The sequence below is a fragment of the Mobula hypostoma genome, chromosome X2 (genome assembly GCF_963921235.1).
Source record: "Mobula hypostoma chromosome X2, sMobHyp1.1, whole genome shotgun sequence".
Taxonomy (NCBI): Eukaryota; Metazoa; Chordata; class Chondrichthyes; order Myliobatiformes; family Myliobatidae; genus Mobula; species Mobula hypostoma.
Genome location: NC_086129.1, coordinates 41,101,351 through 41,119,542, shown reverse-complemented (window position 1 = coordinate 41,119,542; position 18,192 = coordinate 41,101,351). Strand labels below are relative to the sequence as shown.

The 18,192-nt window shown below is 43.2% G+C and overlaps 1 protein-coding gene across 8 annotated transcripts in view; it reads right to left on the bottom strand.

Moving 5' to 3' along the window:
- The window catches only part of nlrx1 (NLR family member X1), a 36,193-nt gene extending 19,328 nt beyond the window's left edge, over window positions 1–16,865 (bottom strand). For 2 of the 8 annotated variants that reach the window (XM_063038354.1, XM_063038356.1), the window contains exons 1-4: window positions 16,486–16,847; window positions 14,912–15,002; window positions 228–272; window positions 8–136 (exon numbers count right to left, since the gene is read on the bottom strand). In XM_063038354.1, the coding sequence (XP_062894424.1) occupies window positions 8–136; window positions 228–249 (151 nt within the window). In that variant the 5' untranslated portion in view covers window positions 250–272; window positions 14,912–15,002; window positions 16,486–16,847. Of the gene's footprint in view, window positions 1–7; window positions 172–227; window positions 273–2,729; window positions 2,754–8,267; window positions 8,501–14,911; window positions 15,036–16,485 lie in introns of those variants that run through there. The other 6 variants (XM_063038355.1, XM_063038360.1, XM_063038358.1 and 3 more) reach the window with 6 other exon arrangements.
- Between the last annotated feature and the right edge of the window lie 1,327 nt (window positions 16,866–18,192).

Sequence of the window (18,192 nt, the reverse complement as noted above, 5' to 3'; positions counted from 1 at the left end):
GACTTACTAGTCAAAGGATTCATAGGAGTGCTTCCTGTCCAGAGCTTCATTGAAGTCCATTTTATTCCAGTGGGTAAGTGCTTCACACGCTGCATTTTGTCTCTGCCAGACACACATTCACAGAACTCTCCAACTCCTGAAAGTGAGAATCAATTGACAAGATAAGCACACCTGTAAAAAGAACAAGACAGATTCACAATCAGCATCAAAGTTCAAAGTAAACTTACCAAAATTTGTGTATGTCTCCATATATTACCTTGAGATTTTATTTTCTTGCAGGCATTTACAGGAAAATAAAGAAATAGCATTAGAACCAATGGAAGCTACACACAAAGACTGACAAGTAACCAATCTGCAAAGGAAAACCAACCGTGCAAATACAAAAAATAATAATAATAATAATCATAATCAATAAGTAAATAAATACTGAGAACAAGAGTTGTAGAGTCTGTGTGTTCAGTACTGGAGTGAAGTTGTCCACACTGGTTCCAAAACCTGATGGTTGAAGGGTAATAGGTAACTCACATTAGAAAGAGCTAGAATTCCATTTTCACACTAAAACTCTTTGGGACATCTGGTAGGTGTGTTAAGCCATTTGAAATTTTGTGATCTAGGTGCACAAGACTGGATTGCATACGAGTCTCCATTGTAGTCTCAGCCTCAGTCTGTCTGTCTGTCTGTCTGTCTGTCTGTCTGTCTGTCTGTCTGTCTGTCTCTCCTCTCTCTCCCTCCTCTCTCTCTCTCTCCCTCCCCCCTCATGTTTTCCCAAGATAACAAAACTACAACTCTTTCCAGAAATAACACTGTTATCAACATGAACCATCCAATACAAATTAAATATTTAATCAATGACTTGCAGCCTCCAGGACATAATAGTCAGTCTTAGGAACACAAGTAGTGTTGTGTCTTTTAGTTACTGATTCCAGTACATACAAGGCAACAGGTCTCTATCAAATTTTCATGAGGGAACAGAAATTCCTGCTGTGCACAGTCAGATGAAATGAAAAAGGACACAATGCCAAGTGTTCTGAAAAACTATGGCAGGCGCCAATAATTTTCGAAGAAATGCTACAGTATCATTTGCGACATTAAGTGGCACTGATAGCGTGGCCAGGATCAGTTCAGAATTCAAATCGGTGTCTAGAAATAAAATTATTTTGTTTTTTTTTTGGGAGCACTCGCTATAAACTGCATGTAGCTCATCGTCCATCTCTCTCCACAAGCCTAGAGCAGAAGTATCAATGTTTCTCAAGGGCAGATGATGTGCAAACTTCCAGGTATCATCTCAAACACTGCCAAGTTATTAATCCAGCAGCTTTGAGAAGAGAAGCAGCGTGCTTCAGATAAAACGTGCAACAAATCAACTTTTCTGGTTGAACTATTACGTTTAGCACTGGACGCCAAGACATTTGAATGGAGAATTATGCATTGCCCTAGTTTGCAGTAAAATCTGGAGCGAGTTTCTATGGAGAGTGTTGCATCACTGGTGATTGAACATTGAAGAAGGTACACCAAGTTCGGTCTGGACTAACAGTTTAAGCTATATTTAGCAGTAGTCTTGAATCTTCCACATCTTCAGAGCTGAGAAATTTGATAACACTCTTTTCGCAAATGTTTAAATTATGCAGCACAAGTTCTCACTAATAAATGAGAGAAGTGACCTGGTTTGACCCAGATTACTCCTTAAGTTACACACTGACACAAAATGGTGGAGGAACACAGCAGATCAGACAGCATCAATGGAGAGGAATAAACAGTTGACATTTTGGGCCAAAACTCTTTATCAAGACACTCAGGTCTTCAAGGGACTCAGCCCAAGATGTCAAATGTTTATTCCCTCCATGGTCCTCCAGCATTTTGTGTGTGTTACTCTGGATTTCCAGCATCTGCAGAATCTCTTCTGTTAACCTTTAAATTACCAAGGATATGGCGAATTTCCTGCTGTTTGAAGGGAGCACAGGATGTGCTTGAGCCCATGTAACATATTTTTGGAACAATTTTCAGACCCCATCAAAAAAATCTGCAAGCTAAGTTCTTGCACACAATCAACACAGAGATTTAGGCAAACAACTTAACTGAGATAATAAAATATCAAAGAGTACAGCACAGGGCTCATTTTGGAAATCTTGCCATTCAAGGACCACTATTGGGGCAGCGCAGCAAGTTCAGGATTTCCTGACAGTTTTTGACCACATAGATGTCATAGATACAGTGTGCTGTACCTGCAAGGCCAAGCTGCTTTATCGTGCATTGAACTGATAAAAGTGCAGTTGGGATCTGAGCCAAAGGTCCTTTGGGCAGCAGTGATACCTACCCTCCTGTACACGGATACGGACCACCAATAGCAATAACAACAAAACACCAGAGAAACCACCAATTTTGCCCCAAACCCTCTGGCAGAATAACTAACATCAGTGTCCCCACCACTGATGACCCAATTACACTCAGTCAGTTCTGTTGAGCGGGTCACATCTTTCATATGCCTGATATTAGAATCCAGAAATGGACATTCAAGCCTGCAAGAGATTACTCGGTGGAAAAGGAATCACCTTGGGGATGTCCTTGAAGCTGTCTTGAAAGTATTTATCATCTTCATTAATATGGGAATCCCTGACGTATGACTAATAAAAGTAGAACAGCATTCAGAATGGAATTATACTAATTTGGGGCTACACATAGGTAGCCTGTGTAAACAGCAACAGGAGAACATCACCTTCTGAACTACCCACCTCCTTCTGTCCCCTCAGGGGCAGAGTCTGTGACTTCCATATTGGTTTCATCAAGCAGCTTAGAAGCCACAGGCTAATCCAAAACATCCTCGATTCCCAAGTTCTGCTTAAGAAGGTGACAATATAAAAACTAATAACACCAAGCACCTTGCAATAACCGACTCGCTGAGATCCACTTTAAAAATTGCTCTCCACATTAAAGGAGTCTCCTTCAGTTATGATGCAGAAATACCGAAGTTTTTATAATAACCAGCATTTATCACAACAATAATAACAAGCATAATATTCATCCTGAGGTACTTCATAAAAGCATTAGTGACCAGAAGACATGTTAATGTAAATGGCCTAAAGTTTGATTAAGGAAGTAACTTCAGTGTCTTAGAGAAGGAGACAGGCAGAGGGATTAGGGTAGTTTAGGACTTTGACAGCTAAAGGTACAGTAAGTCAACTTGGAGATGACCAACAGACTATAATTCAATGATCCTAAACATTTTAGACATTGGCAGGGAATTCAGATATACTGTGGGACAAAGTAGGTTAACACATATGGGAGTTATAAACGACAGGGGTGTGTGCAACAGAATTTTTGGTAACGTTAAGTTTAGAAGTCAGTGGAAAAAGAATTGAAGAATGATTGTTGAAAGATGCAAAATTGTTGAGAAGATTTTACCCTTGTGTTGATCACAGGGAACGTTGTTGCTAGCTTTGAAAACAATTCTCCCAGATCCGAGGAACAAAATGCAAAGGTACAGTCCATTTCCACCTTGGAAGTTCATTGAGAAAAGGAGAGTTTTCATGCATAACAGGGCAGACAAAACGGAGGTATAGTGAGGAATCCAAACTCCCAATCATAAATATCAAGACATCCAACATATATACTTCTCCGGTCAGAGTTGAAATCTCTCAGGAATTTACGTTAGTGAACTACAACTTGCATTGCTGATTTTTTAAAGATCACCCCAACCAACACCATGTGCGGAAAGAGCAAAAAGCACAACTATAATGTTCACATAATATTGATATTGGTTTCCTTGTATGATGTGCACTAAAATGAACATTGCAAATTTCACCTTGTTGTTCCCCGTTGATTTTATACAAACTCTCACAGTCCTCAGAATTTAACCCCACAGGTGAGATACTTGAAATCAGCCCCAAAGAGACATTCACAATAAAAAAAAACAATACTCTACAGGTTACTTGGCTCCCTACACTGTTCCCATGGCAGTCAAGAGAAAAGAGATCCCAATTTTATACCAGGCGCTACTCCATCTCACACACACACACAATATGTGTGCATATATACACACGTATATACATCATATTGTAAATGTTGTAATTTATAGATTTTTTAATACATTTCACTGTACTGTTGCTGCAAAACCTGACATTTCACAGTATTTGTCAGTGATAATAAATGTGGTTCTGATTCAAACCCTCTGACATCACTTTGAAATGAAGGGAAAATACTAGGGATACTCAGCATGTTAGACAGCTTCAAATGGTGAGAGAGACAGTGATAATCATTCAATGCAAGGTCAATGCAATGGAACATGTTAAAGTTACAGGTTTTTAAGCAGATACAAATGGGAAAGTGAGACAAGCAACATTCTTTGCTGAAGCGGGTAGACAGATTCAGTTCAAACCTTGATTCAGGGTTCAGTGCTGCTATGGGGAAAGAAACAAATAACTTGAGGAATTGAAAGTTACAAAAGCAGAATCATTAACAGAAACAAACGCCCATCTCAGTTCCTATAACCCACACTCATCTTTTACTTCATCTCCAAGATTCACACATTGTTGTTCTTGGCCCTATTTTCTCCCTTTTATCTTTTTCCCCTCCCTTGTCCAAGGTCTTCAGGTAACCCACCATCACATCTCCTCTCCATCTTTAACGGTTTAATCGCGAAGCGCAGAATCAAATATCGCTGTGATGATTGTACATTCTAGTATCAATTGTTTGGCGCCAATAAAGTATAATCTCCAACTATCTGCTTGATACACCAGTGGAGCAACTGTACCTAAAGATTAAAATACGCTAGTTAGTCCTGAGCTCCAAAATAGTCAATGGCCAGCTGATTCCTCTAACTGTGGCTTTGCGTACATTTAATATTATTGGCACCTGCTTATAATCAACCTTAGCAATTCCTGACCTCAAATCTTTCTCTTCCTGCCAAAAAAAAACCATGCTCATTAAGTCTTGGTTATATGTCCCATTATCTACATATGTAAATTAGAAATAAAAAAACTGCAGATGATGGCGATCTGAAATAAAAATAGAAAATGCTGGAGACACAGTCAGGTAGCAGCTGCAGAAACAGAAATAGAGTTAACGCTGCAGGTTGAAGAACATTTGTCAGAACAGGGAAGGAAAGAACAAAAACACTAGTATTAAGTTGCAGGGAAAGTGGAGAAGGGATGCGAGGATAAAACAAAGGGCATACTTCTAATGTTCCCGTCACCATGGGGATAAGGTATAAAGAAAGTCATGGTCTATAAATTAATGGGGGCAGTTAGGGAAAGAACATTCTTTTGTTCATAAGGGCTATGAAATGAGGGCAGTTAGACTGTTAGAACACAAGGGAAGGGTGTGAATACTGACAAGGTAGAATTGAACAATATGTCCAGTAGGTGGAAAAAATAGCCAATATCACTGGGGGATAACTTGTCTGATATGAAGGGGGAGGGTGCTACTGCACAAGAATCAGAATCAGGTTTATTATCACCGGCGTGCGTCATGAAATTTGTTAACTTGTCAGCAGCAGTTCAATGCAATACATAATCTAGCAGAAAAATAAATAGAGTATACCTATATCGAATAGATTAAAAATCATGCAAAACCAGAAATGATATATATTAAAAAGTGAGGTATTGTCCAAAGATTGAATGTCCATTTAGGAATCTGATGGCAGAGGGGAAGCTATTCCTGAATTGTTGAGTGTGTGCCTTCAGGCTTCTGTACCTCCTACCTGATAACAGTGAGAAAAAGGGCATGCCCTGGGTGATAGGGGTCCTTAATAATGGACGCTGCCTTTCTGAGACACCGCTCCCTGAAGATGGGACCGAAAGAACCTACAGAAAGTTGTAAAATTAGTCAGCTCCATCTTGGGTACTAGCCTCCATAGTGTCCAAGACATCTTCAAGGAGCGGTGCCTCAGAAAGGCGGCATGCATCATTAAGGACCCCCATCACCCAGGACACGCTCTTTTCTCATTATTACCATCAGGGAGGAGGTATTTTCACAACACATGCTGGTGATAATAAACACGATTCAGATCAGGCAGCATTATCTGGAGGGGGGAGTAAACAGTTGATGTTTCAGGTTGAGACCCTTCATCAGGAATGGCAAGGGGAAAAAGCCAGAATAAGGTTGGGGGAGGGGAGAGGTACAACTGGCAGGTGGTAGGTGAAACCAGATGAGGGGGCACATGGATGAAGGGAGGGGTAAAGTGAGAAGCTGGGAGGTGATTAGTGGAAAAGGCAAGGATTGAAGAAGGAGGAACTGATAGGAGAGGAGAGTGGACTAGGTTAGGGGAGAGTGGGATAGAGAATTAGAGTGTCAAGGGAGCACAGGGTTGGACCTTGAAACCATCCAGAAGGAGAAGACCATAAGATATAGAAGCAGAATTAGGCCATTTGCCCCATCTGGTCTGCTCCACCACTTCATCATGACTAATCCAATTTTCCTCTCAGCCCCAATCTCCTGCTTTCTCCCCATATCCTTTCATGCCCTGACTAATCAGCATAAAGATACGGCCTCCACAACTGCCTGCGGCAAAGAATTCCACAGATCTACCACTCGCTGGCTCCTCGGTGAGTGGAGTCCAGGAAACGTGAAATTAAATTAATGGCTCTGTTAACTGTGGTGGGGGACAAAGCAAGGTTCAGGAAGAAAGACATCACAGACAGAACTATATGGAAATACTCACTGGACTAAGCACAATGGAAATGGAGACAGACATAAGGAGATTGGAATAGGATTCATGCAGGAGATGAGCTGGGACCAAGCATAATCCAGATAGCCCTGGGAGTACATGGGCTTGTAATGGACATTTATCACTCGGCGTTTCCCTGCAATAGAGATGGAGAGATCCTGAAAAGGAGTGAATAGGTCAGAGATAGACGATGTGGAAGTGAGGACAGTGTAGAAAGAGGCAGTAAAAATAATGAAAGTTCTGAAGATCTACAGGAAAGTTATGGATCAGAAAAGGGGCCCCAAGTAGGAGTGAAATAAAAACTGCTCCACAAAAAGGTGCAGATTAGGCCCAAGTGAGTCCCCAAAGCTGATTGGGAGAAATTGAGTGGAGTTGGAATAGTTGCTCAGTGTGAACGTGCATTGGTGGAGGGGAGTTAATTGAGATGCTTTCAAGAAGCAGAGGACCCTCAATCCATCTTGGTGGAGGAAGGAGGCAGGGTCTTGTTCGAGCATGGTACTAGTTGGTACCATGAAATTGGGAACAATCCAAGCGGCAGAGGGCATTTGAAGTTCCATGTGTGCAAGGGGGAAGGGACTCTACCGGGGAAGAAAGAATGGAGTTCATGTAGGAAGAAATAAGTTGCCTGGGACAGTCCTACTTATAGATCCTGCCCAGGAGGCAGAAATAGACTATACACCATAGGATATAGGAACAGCATTAGGCCACTTGGCCCATCAAATCTGCTCAGCCATTCGATCATGGATGTAGGCTGTGCCAGACTGCAAGAGTACAAGGTTGAAAGATGGGGAGGGCAGATCTCCCAAGGAACTGAAACCCATTACTGCATGGAAGAGAATGACGGAATGTTCCATGGTGGGGTTATGATCCAGAGGGAGATACAAGGATGACATGGGAGGTTTGAGAGCTAACATTTGGTCTCTGTTGTGTAGAGGTCAGCTTGGAGACCTCAAAAACACCACTTTGTAATTGAGACAATGACAACATCAGAGCTGCTTCTTTAAGAATGGAGTACTGCAAACTCAGAAGGGCATAGATTGGAGTGAGTGGGTGGCTAGGTGGCAGAAAATCAAGGCGAATAGATCCATAGAGGACAAGAGTCCAGAGGGTGGAGTCCCAGTGGGTTGGGTGCTTTAGACTGAAGCTCCACAATCTGAGGTGCAGGCCCCTGACCAAAAATTGGGCAGAGAGGAAGGAAGAATGCCAAGTCAGGAGTGGAAATTTATTTGGGTGGATTGGAGAAGGATGAAGCCAGGGTCTTTGCTGAGGACTGAATGTTTGGGATTAGAGAGGCAAAAATGAGAAGGGATGTTGAAAACACAGCAAACTGGTGGGAGAAATTGTCCCATAGGAAAGTGTCCCATAACTTAATCTTGCTTGAAAAGTACTTCTGTGAGACTTTATTGCATGTTTTACTGGAATACAAATGCAAATTGTTATTCAGACAACATTTGAAGGAGAGCACCAATGTGACTCAGAGCAAAAGCATTGTTGAACATTTCAATTCCTTTCACTTCCCACTTTCCCCACTGGGCCTCAGCAGAAAGCAGTAGTAGATAATTTGCCTATGCCCTTCACGTTGCACCATGGCAGGTTAGAGACTGACCTTTGACGTCAAGATTGGTGTTGTCAAACTGCGATACTCAACTGATCTTAAAGACAAGCTACTTTCTTCACTGTAGGCTGAACAAATGAGTGGAGGGCAAACCGTCTACTCTATGCTTTGATGATCACTGACAAGGGAATTGAAATCCCAGCCACAATCGATGATGTGCAAGAGCCGCTGTTCTATTTTGGCTGCAGCCAATGACAGAATTACATGACTGGTTGTAATGCACGCTTGTGGAATCCTAAACTCACTACAGATGTCATTGCAACTACCGTAAGATCTCATGTATACACTGCAACTCAACTATAGGATGGCAAATTCTAGACACACGAGATCTCTAAGTTCATGATTAAATTGTCATGGCAACCTAACTGGAATCAGCAAGGCAGGGGCTCATGCCACACCCAGGGGAAAAGTTGCTGATATAGACCTGGGAACTGTTAAAAGTGCATTGCATTGGCAAAGATGCCAGCTTCAATCTAATGCCCAACTTGCAAATTGTTGATTGTGTCCGGTCATCCCGATGCAGCCTCCACTACACTGGGGAGACCTGTCATGAACTCGGGGACCTTTTCACCTCCACTCCATCTGCGGAAGTGGAATTTCCTGGTGGCCAAGCATTTTAATCCTGATTCCCATTTCAACATGTCTGTCCACTGCCTCCTCTTGTGCCATGATGAGGCCACCTTCAGGGTGGAGGGGCAACACCTTATATTCTGCTTGGGTAGCCTCCAACCTGATGGCATGAATATCGATTTCTCCTTCTGGTAAAAATCCTCCCCACCCCACCCCTATTTCCCACTCTGACCTTTTGCCTCTTCTCACCTGCCTATTACTTCCCCCGGGTCCTCTCCTCCTTCCCTTTTCCATGGTCTACTCTCCTCTCCTATCAGATTCCTTCTTCTCCAGCCCTTCACCTTTCCCACCCACCTGGTTTCACCTATCACCTTCCAGTTATCCTCCTTCCCTTCCCCCCACATTTTTAGTCTGGTGTCTTCCCCCTTCCTTTCCAGTCCTGAAGAAGGGTCTCAGCCCAAAACGTCGACTTTATTCATCTCCATAGATGCTGCTTGACCTGTTCAGTTCTTCCAGTATTTTGTGTGTGTTGCTTCTCACTGGAAGGGCTAGTTCTCTTTTTCCAGTAGTTTAGATTGCAAGTTTAGCATCTTTCAACACGTTTCAAACACCAATGATCACCATTCACGGCGTAATAATTCTTTATTTATTTGCTGTTTGTGAGATTTTGCTGTACATGGGTAAGGGTACATTGATAGCAGTGGTGAATTTGACACCAGAAACATGCAAAAGGTGCCTGACTGACACTATGGTATAGTGCTGGAGGAATACTGCATTGTCAGAGAGGCAGACTTTCAGAAAGAGTAAAGATACAGGAGCTCTACCTGCTCTATTACTCAGATATGCAAGGTCCCATGGCAAAGCATAAAAGTGAACAGAAATGTTCTGGGTTCAGTTTGATTTTCTTGCCACAGGTGGAAACCAAATTCTAATCGGTTGAGATTCGACTACAAATGATCAAATTCACATACAGGGCCTCAATAAAGTCATTAAGTTCCTCAGTTGAGCACCGCAGTAGTGTAGCGGTTAGTGCAATGCTATTACAGCTGACGGCACCGTCGTTCGGAGTTCAATTATGGCATCTTCACTAAGGAGTCTGTACATCCTTCCCGTGGAATTCATGGGTTTTATCCCGGTGATCCGGTTTCCTCCCATAGTCCAAATATGTACCAGTTGGGAGGTTAATTGGTCACTGTGTATTGTCCCGTGATTAGGCTAGGGTTAAATTGGGGGTTTCTGGGTGATGAGCATCTCCAAATAAAAATACGAGGCAGCAGGGAAGAACTGGCTTACACAGGCACTAATCGCTTCTCAAAGTTGAGCCCCTGATCTACGTTCCAAAAAAAAAACAAATTAATAATTAAAATCACTGCTACTGTGCTACTTGTGGCATCTTGGTGTGTGCACTTGCTTCCAAAATATTTAATGTTAAGCACGTTGTCATGACTTTTGCTGGCTGGGTGCAAGTCTACAAAAAGCAGTAAAAATTCCAAATGTACTTTTCAAATACTGTAATTGCAAAACAAAGCAACCAACGCATAGGTACATAGTCTGGCTGAACGACTATATTAAATAATTTGTTAATTTCTAGAATTTTAACAGTCTAAATTGCGGTTTTCTCCCAATTTACAGCCCTTCCATCTTTAAGCTGTTCCTGTATAGAGTTGAGAAGCTGCTTATGTTTATACAGCTACCTCAAACTTTACAAAATGGATCAGCAATGATGAGTATGAATCATGCAAGCCTTTCCTTCCAAAAGGGAAAAGTGAAGGTTATTCAAGAGTAATGAATTTACTTACTTATTGAGAGACAGCATGGAATAGGCCCTTAGAGCCGTGCTGGTCAGCAACCCCCGATTTAACCCTGGCCTAACCACAGGATAATTTACAATGACCAATTAACCTACCAACCAGTATGTCTTTGGACTGTGGGAGGAAACATACACACTCCTTACAGGCAATGGCGGGAATTGAACTGATGTCACTGGTACTATAAAGCATTGTGCTAACCATCACACTACTGCGCCACCCCAATTCAGCACAACACATCAATTACCCAAGAGATTTTATTTAACCTTTTGTCTCAGTACAGCTCTTCTCCCTTGAGGGGGAGAAGGCCTTCAGGATATGATTGCATTTTCAGTGCACCTGCCACCTAGTAAATGGACATCTTAGAAATTGCACTAGGTCTCATTGGACTGGGTGGTTTGAGAGATGATCATTAGAACTGGATAAAGTCACACACAATAAGCAATTTCTTCTATTTCAGGACAGAAACACCTTCAAACACAAATGAATGTGAACTTAACGATACAATCATATCAGAGTGAATCATCTGCGATTGAGGTTTTCAAGGAGACTGTGAAAGCAGAAGAGGACATGTTTGAGCAGACTACCTGAGTGAACAAAGATGTTAGCACAGCACCAGCAAGTTTGGGCTTGTAATTATAGCAAGACTAATGTACCCATGAAATGCTTGCTATGATTTACAGTTCTTCAGAGTTCCTGTACTAACATATAATTTTGGAATTTTTACTGTGCTGAAATCACTAATACGAGGGGGCATAATTTTAAGGTGTGGATATCAGAGGCTGTGTTTTTTTTTAATCTAATAACGCAGAGAGTGGTAGGTGCATGGAATGCACTGCCAGGGGTGGTGGTAGAGGGAGATACATTACAGAAGTTTATGAGTCTCATAGATAGGCACATGGATGAAAGAAAAAATGCAGGACCATGTGGGAGCGAGGGGTTAGGTAGATTAAAAGGTCAGCACAACATTGTGGGCTGAAAGGCCTATACTATACTGTTCTATGATCTATGTTAACACAATCCACATACAGTACCTCTTGAAATTAATTCTGCTCAAAGTTAATTCTGGAAAGATGCACTATATACCGAGGAAGTGTGGGAAAAGAGCTGGGCTGCTGGTCAGATTGAAGCTGAGGGGCTTCAGGGTCCCTATGCCCACCATCCTACTAGCTAATGTGCAAGCCATAGAGAACAAGGTGGATGATCTTAAAGGGAGACTCACCTACTGCAGGGAGATGCAGAACTGCTGTGTATTCTGTTTCACCGAGACCTGGCTCTCTCCCGCCACCCCTGACTGTGTCATCCGACTGGAGGGATTTTCGATCCATCGGATGGACCGCACGACGTCTTCAGGCAAGACGAGGGGAGGTGGTGTCTGCCTACTGATCAACACTGCGTGGTGCTCGGACGCAGTGACACTGACAAGCTCCTGCAGCCCAGACCTGGAACACCTGTCGGTGAAATGTCGTCCCTACTATCTGCCACGGGAATTCACCTCGGTCATACTGACAGCGGTCTATATTCCCCCCCAGGCGGATGTGGAGTGTGCTGTGAACATACTGTATGCCAACATCAGTGAACTTGAGACCAGGTATCCGGAGGCTTTGCTCATTACAGCCGGGGACTTTAACCAGGCCAACCTCAGAAAGGTGCTGCCAAAGTTATACCAACATGTCTCCTGCCCCAATAGAGGCCCGAATATACTTGACCACTGCTACACAGCAGTCAAGGATGCCTACCGTTCCGTCCCACGACCTCACTTCGGAAAAATTGGACCATCAGGCCATACACCTCCTCCCGGCTTACAAACAGAAACCGAAGCAGGAGGTCACGGTGTCAAAAGTAGTGTCGCATTGGACGGAGGAAAGGGATGAGGTCCTCCGTGACTGCTTTGAATCGGTGGACTGGTTGGTATTCAAGGACTCGGCAGCTAACCTCGATGAGTATGCCTCAGCTGTCACAGACTTTATTTGGACTGTGTGTCTCGCAAGATGATCCGGGTATTCCCTAACCGGAAACCTTGGATGAATTATGAGGTCAAGTCCCTTTTAAAGGCTAGAGCTGCGGCTTTTAGGTCCAGGGATACCAGTCGCTACTCGGAATCCAGGCGTGAACTCCGGAAACAACAGGAATTCTGCAGATGCTGGAAATTCAAGCAACACACATCAAAGTTGCTGGTGAACGCAGCAGACCAGGCAGCATCTCTAGGAAGAGGTCCTGACGAAGGGTCTCGGCCTGAAACGTTGACTGTACATCTTCCTAGAGATGCTGCCTGGCCTGCTGTGAACTCCGGAAAGCCATTAAGGGCGCCAAGAGGGAATATCGAGCCAAGTTGGAAGCCCAGGCTAACCACAGGGGTGCCAGTAGACTATGGCAGGGTCTAAATGAGATCACTGGGCACAAAGAAAAGGCTGGGAATATCAAGAACTGTGGTGCTTCTCTTCCTGATGAACTAAACGTATTCTACGCAAGATTCGAACAGAAGAGGAGCGTCCCGCTCCCTCCAGATGAACCGGACGTGGTGGCATGGAGATTCATTATCACCGAGGAGGACGTTAGAAGGGCCTTCCTGAAGATAAATCCAAGGAAGGCGATGGGCCCAGATGGCGTCCCAGGACGGGTTCTCCGGGCCTGTGCAAGCGAGCTAGCTGGAGTGTTTGCTGACATCTTCAACTGTTCCTTGCTTCAGTCTAAGATCCCCTTGTGTTTTAAGAAGGCAATGGTAATCCCAGTGCCAAAGAAGAGCAAGGTGACATGCCTGAATGACTATCGACCTGTGGCTCTGACATCAATTGCTATGAAGTGCTTCGAGAGATTGGTTATGGCACACATCAACCACAGCCTACCGGTCAACCTCGACGCTTTGCAATTCGCCTACCGGAGCAACAGGTCAACGGCAGATGCCATCTCTCTGGCCCTACATTCCTCCTTAGAACACCTGGAGAATAAAGACACATATGTAAGGCTCCTTTTCATTGACTATAGCTCTGCCTTTAATACCATCATTCCAAATAAACTGATTCCTAAGCTCTGGAACCTGGGCCTTAGCACTCAGATCTGCAGCTGGATCTTCAACTTCCTCACAGACAGGACCCAGGCTGTAAAATAGGGGACAAGCTCTCCTCTATAATCACTCTGAGCACCGGTGCCCCACAAGGCTGTGTACTCAGCCTCCTGCTGTACTCACTGTACACCCATGATTGTGTAGCCAAGTTTCCATCAAACTCAATATATAAGTTTGCTGATGACACAACAATTGTAGGCCGTATCTCGGGTAATGATGAATTTGAGTACAGAGAGGAAATTAAGAACCTGGTGGCATGGTGTGAAGACAATAACCTATCCCTCAACGTCAGCAAGACAAAGGAATTGGTTGTTGACTTCAGAAGGAGTAGCGGACCGCACGACCCAATTTACATCGGTGGAATAAGTGGAACAGGTCAAAAGCTTTAAGTTCCTCGGGGTCAATCTCACAAATGACCTGACTTGGTCCAACCAAGCAGAGTTCACTGCCAAGAAGGCCCACCAACGCCTTTACTTCCTGAGAAAACTAAAGAAATTTGGCCTGTCCCCTAAAACCCTCACTAATTTTTATAGATGCACTGTAGAAAGCATTCTTCTGGGGTGCATCACAACCTGGTATGGAAGTTGTCCTGTCTAAGACCGAAAGAAGCTGCAGAAGATCGTGAACATGGCGCAGCACATCACACAAACCAATCTTCCGTCCTTGGACTCACTTTACACTGCACGCTGTCAGAGCAGTGCTGCCAGGATAATCAAGGACACGACCCACCCAGCCAACACACTTTTCGTCCCTCTTCCCTCCGGGAGAAGGCTCAGGAGCTTGAAGACTCATACGGCCAGATCTGGGAACAGCTTCTTTCCAACTGTGATAAGACTACTGAACGGATCCTGACCCGGATCTGGGCCGTACCCTCCAAATATCCGGACCTGCCTCTCGGTTCTTTTGAACTAACTTACTTTCCATTTTTCTATTTTCTATTTATGATTTATAATTTAAATTTTTAATATTTACTAATTTTTACTATTTTAAATATTTTAATATTTGTAATCCAGGGAGCGGGAAGCGCAGAATCAAATATCGCTGTAATGATTGTATGTTCTAGTATCAATTGTTTGGCGACAATAAAGTATAAAGTTCAAGGTAAATTTATCAAAGTACATATGTGCCACCATATATTGCAAGTTTGAAGTTTCAGCACCAAATTCAACCTTATGTCTGAGATTAATACTTACATTTAATTCCCTTTGTGCGGCTTCACGTATAACTTGATTTAATAGGATGGACTCCAACTCCAGTATTAGATATATACACACTCGATGGTTGCTGAAAAAATGGAACATTTCTGCTCACCCAGATCTTGGGAATGTATCCAAAATAATCAAGTTGCAAATATCAGACACATAGGAAGAAAGGAGGCAAGGCATTAAAAACATTAATATATTCTTATCACTCTTGTTGAGTATCTTGCTTGTGTATAAACTTCCTAGTCTGATAGTTTCTTGAAGTTTTGCTACAAGTTTAATTCCATGGTGAAAAGATGCCAGGACTGAAATAGAAATATCCTAACAGTTATTTTAGAATAGTGCTTATTTTTGACATTAGCAAATAAACACTTTTAATAAATGAAATTAAAACATATATTTATAGAGTCATAGAGCACAGAAACCGGGCCTTCGCCTGTCTAGTCCATGCTGAACTGTTATTCAACCCAGCCCCACCGACCCACACCTGGATTGTAGACCTCAATACCCATTACCTATATACTTATCCAAATTTTTCTTAAATGTTGCAATCAAGCTCGCATCCACCACTTCTGCTGCAGCTCTTTCCACGCTCTCACCACCCTCCGAGTGAAGAAGTTTCCCCTCATGTTCCTCTGAAATATTTCACCTTTCACCCCTAACCTATGACCTCAAGTTCTAATCGCACCCTACCTCAGTGGAAAAGCCTGCTTGCATTTACCCTATCTATACCCCTCAGAATTATAAATGCCTCTATCAAATCTCCCCTCATCCTCCTCTGCTCAGCTTTTCCCTATAACTCAGATCCTCAAGTCCTGGCAACATCCTTGTACCCTTTCGATCTTATTGATATCAGAGTTTTACATTTCTCCCTTTCCACTTTGTTGCATCAAAAATGTAGGGAACTCCTCCTCAGTTGGATCAAATGGGGGTGAGTCAATAACTGGGAACGAACTGATAGGAACTTTTGGAAATAAGGAAAGTGTGCATTCTTTAAATCAAATGCAAAACTAAAATGGCAAATAAAATGTGAGAAACTTGAAAGAAAAATTGTTCCATTACTGTTTCCTTCCATCTCGGGACATCCCGAAGTGTAATGCTGTTTGAGTGGACGTGACACGGTGACTTGTGACAGTCAATTTAAAGACAAGCTCCCTCAAGCAAGAAGATGTTTCACTTAAAGTGGTTGCCACGGTATAGAGATACTGGCTTGGGGCAGGGGTGCAAGGCCTCGACTTAAAAGTGGCATTTGAAAAAAAATCGTGAATTTTCGGTAAGTTTCTTAGGAGACTGAATCCCCAACGGATTCAGAAAGATGCAAATTATTCACTACCCCTTGCTTGCTGATGGAGGCAATTCGTTAAATGACTTTAAAATTACTACACATCGGCGCCCAGTGAGTGGGAGATCTGTGAAAATAAAACAAATTTCCTCTCTCATTTCGCAGTCACGAAATCTGTCTCGGAAAAGATCCTACAACTCGAGTTCTACAACAGCAATTACGTGTCCCCAAATTCCAGCCTCGAACCCTTTGAACGCAAATTAAGGGAGAATGGAAAAGTTACCTTCACGTGAAGGACAACTTGAGGTCCCCGTTTATCGTCGATGCAACGGTCCCTGCTGCCTGTTTCTCAGACTTCCTGGTCAAAACACTATCTTCATTACACAGAGCTGGTGAAAAGAACATTAAAAAATACATTAAGACTGGGCTCAGCCACAGCTTCCGATCCCGTTGAGTTCAGACATTAGAGTTAGCAGAATCATAATGAACAACTTCCAACATTCTATAGAGTAGATCCCACTCCTGAGTTGCGTTGAATGAGGACCGACCTCATTATAGTTAATTAAAACTATTAATCGTCGGGAAATTTTGATTCGTGGGAAATCTGGGCCACTCAAAGTTATCTTGCTCCGCTCAGTTTGAAACTTGGTGGTGTCAGCCAACTTCCTGTCAAATCGGTGCGGCTTTCAAGCTCCCCCTTCTGCAAACGTGTCGCTTTGCACTTTCTTGTAAATGTCTGAACTTCCCATCGGGCAAAATATTAAAAACCCGAAAGCACGTACCACCAAACTCCAGGGCAGCTTCTATGCCGCTGTTCTAAGAGTATTGAATGAACTCGTGTACAATAAGATGGAATCCTGGCCTCACAATTTACCTCAGTATGATCTTGCTCTTATTTCTTATGATTATTTCTAGTTATTATTTTGGAGGCCCTGTCCTGGCCCAGCATATCAGTGCAATTATGGAGAAAGCACGGCAGCACCTCAACTTCCTTAGGAGCTTGTGAATGTTCAGCATGATATCTAAAACTTTGACAAACTTCTATAGGTTTGTGGTGGAGAGTATATTAACTGGCTGCATCACAGTCTGGTATGGAAACACCAATGCCCTTGAATAGAAATTCCTACAAAAATAGTGAATATGGTCCAATCGATCATGGTAAAGCCCTCCCCACCGTTGAGCACGTCTACACGGAGCACTGTCGCAGGAAAGCAGCATCCATCATCAGGGATCCCCACCACCCAGGACATGCTCTCTTCTCAATGCTGCCTTCGCGAAGAAGGTACAGGACTCACACCATCAGGTTCAGGAACAGTGACTACCCCTCAACCATCAGGCTCTTGAACCAGAGGGGATAACTTCAAATTCACTTGCTCCATCATTGAAATGTTCCTACAACCTATGGTCTCACCTTCAAGGACTCCATGTAGCCAATGAACAGGCAGGCATAGCTAGGACCTGCGTGAAAGCCCATGGCTGCAACATTGATTTGTAGAAACTGAGAGGAATCAAAATAGGAATTGTTTAAGGTGAGAAGGAATGTGTAGAGAGGAATGTGGTATCTAAATTTATTAAAGGAATGGAGGGCACTAAAGCCCTTCCTAATGGGGAATGGAGGTGTGCCCATGGTGAAGATGAGGCAGTGGGGATTAGGGAATTCAGAGTTGCTAAAAGCATGTGAGATGCTATGGATGTAATTGGGAGGGGTCTGGACAAGACAGTTGGCAAGAAAGAGTCAAGTAATGAGATGCTCTGTGGGGCAAAAGCAGGCAGAAACCTGCTGTGGGATGAAAGGAATTGCCGATTTTTCGATCGTAGGTGGAGTTTGCAAGTTGCACATTTATTGATTGAGATGCTCCTCGTGTCATGATGGTGAGTGCAAAGCACATCGTAGTAGTGCAGATACCTGCTCCCCCTCCCTCCACCACATCATCTCCCCGGTTCCTCATCAGCTCCACCTGTGCTGCTCTTGGCTTTTTTGTCATTTGAG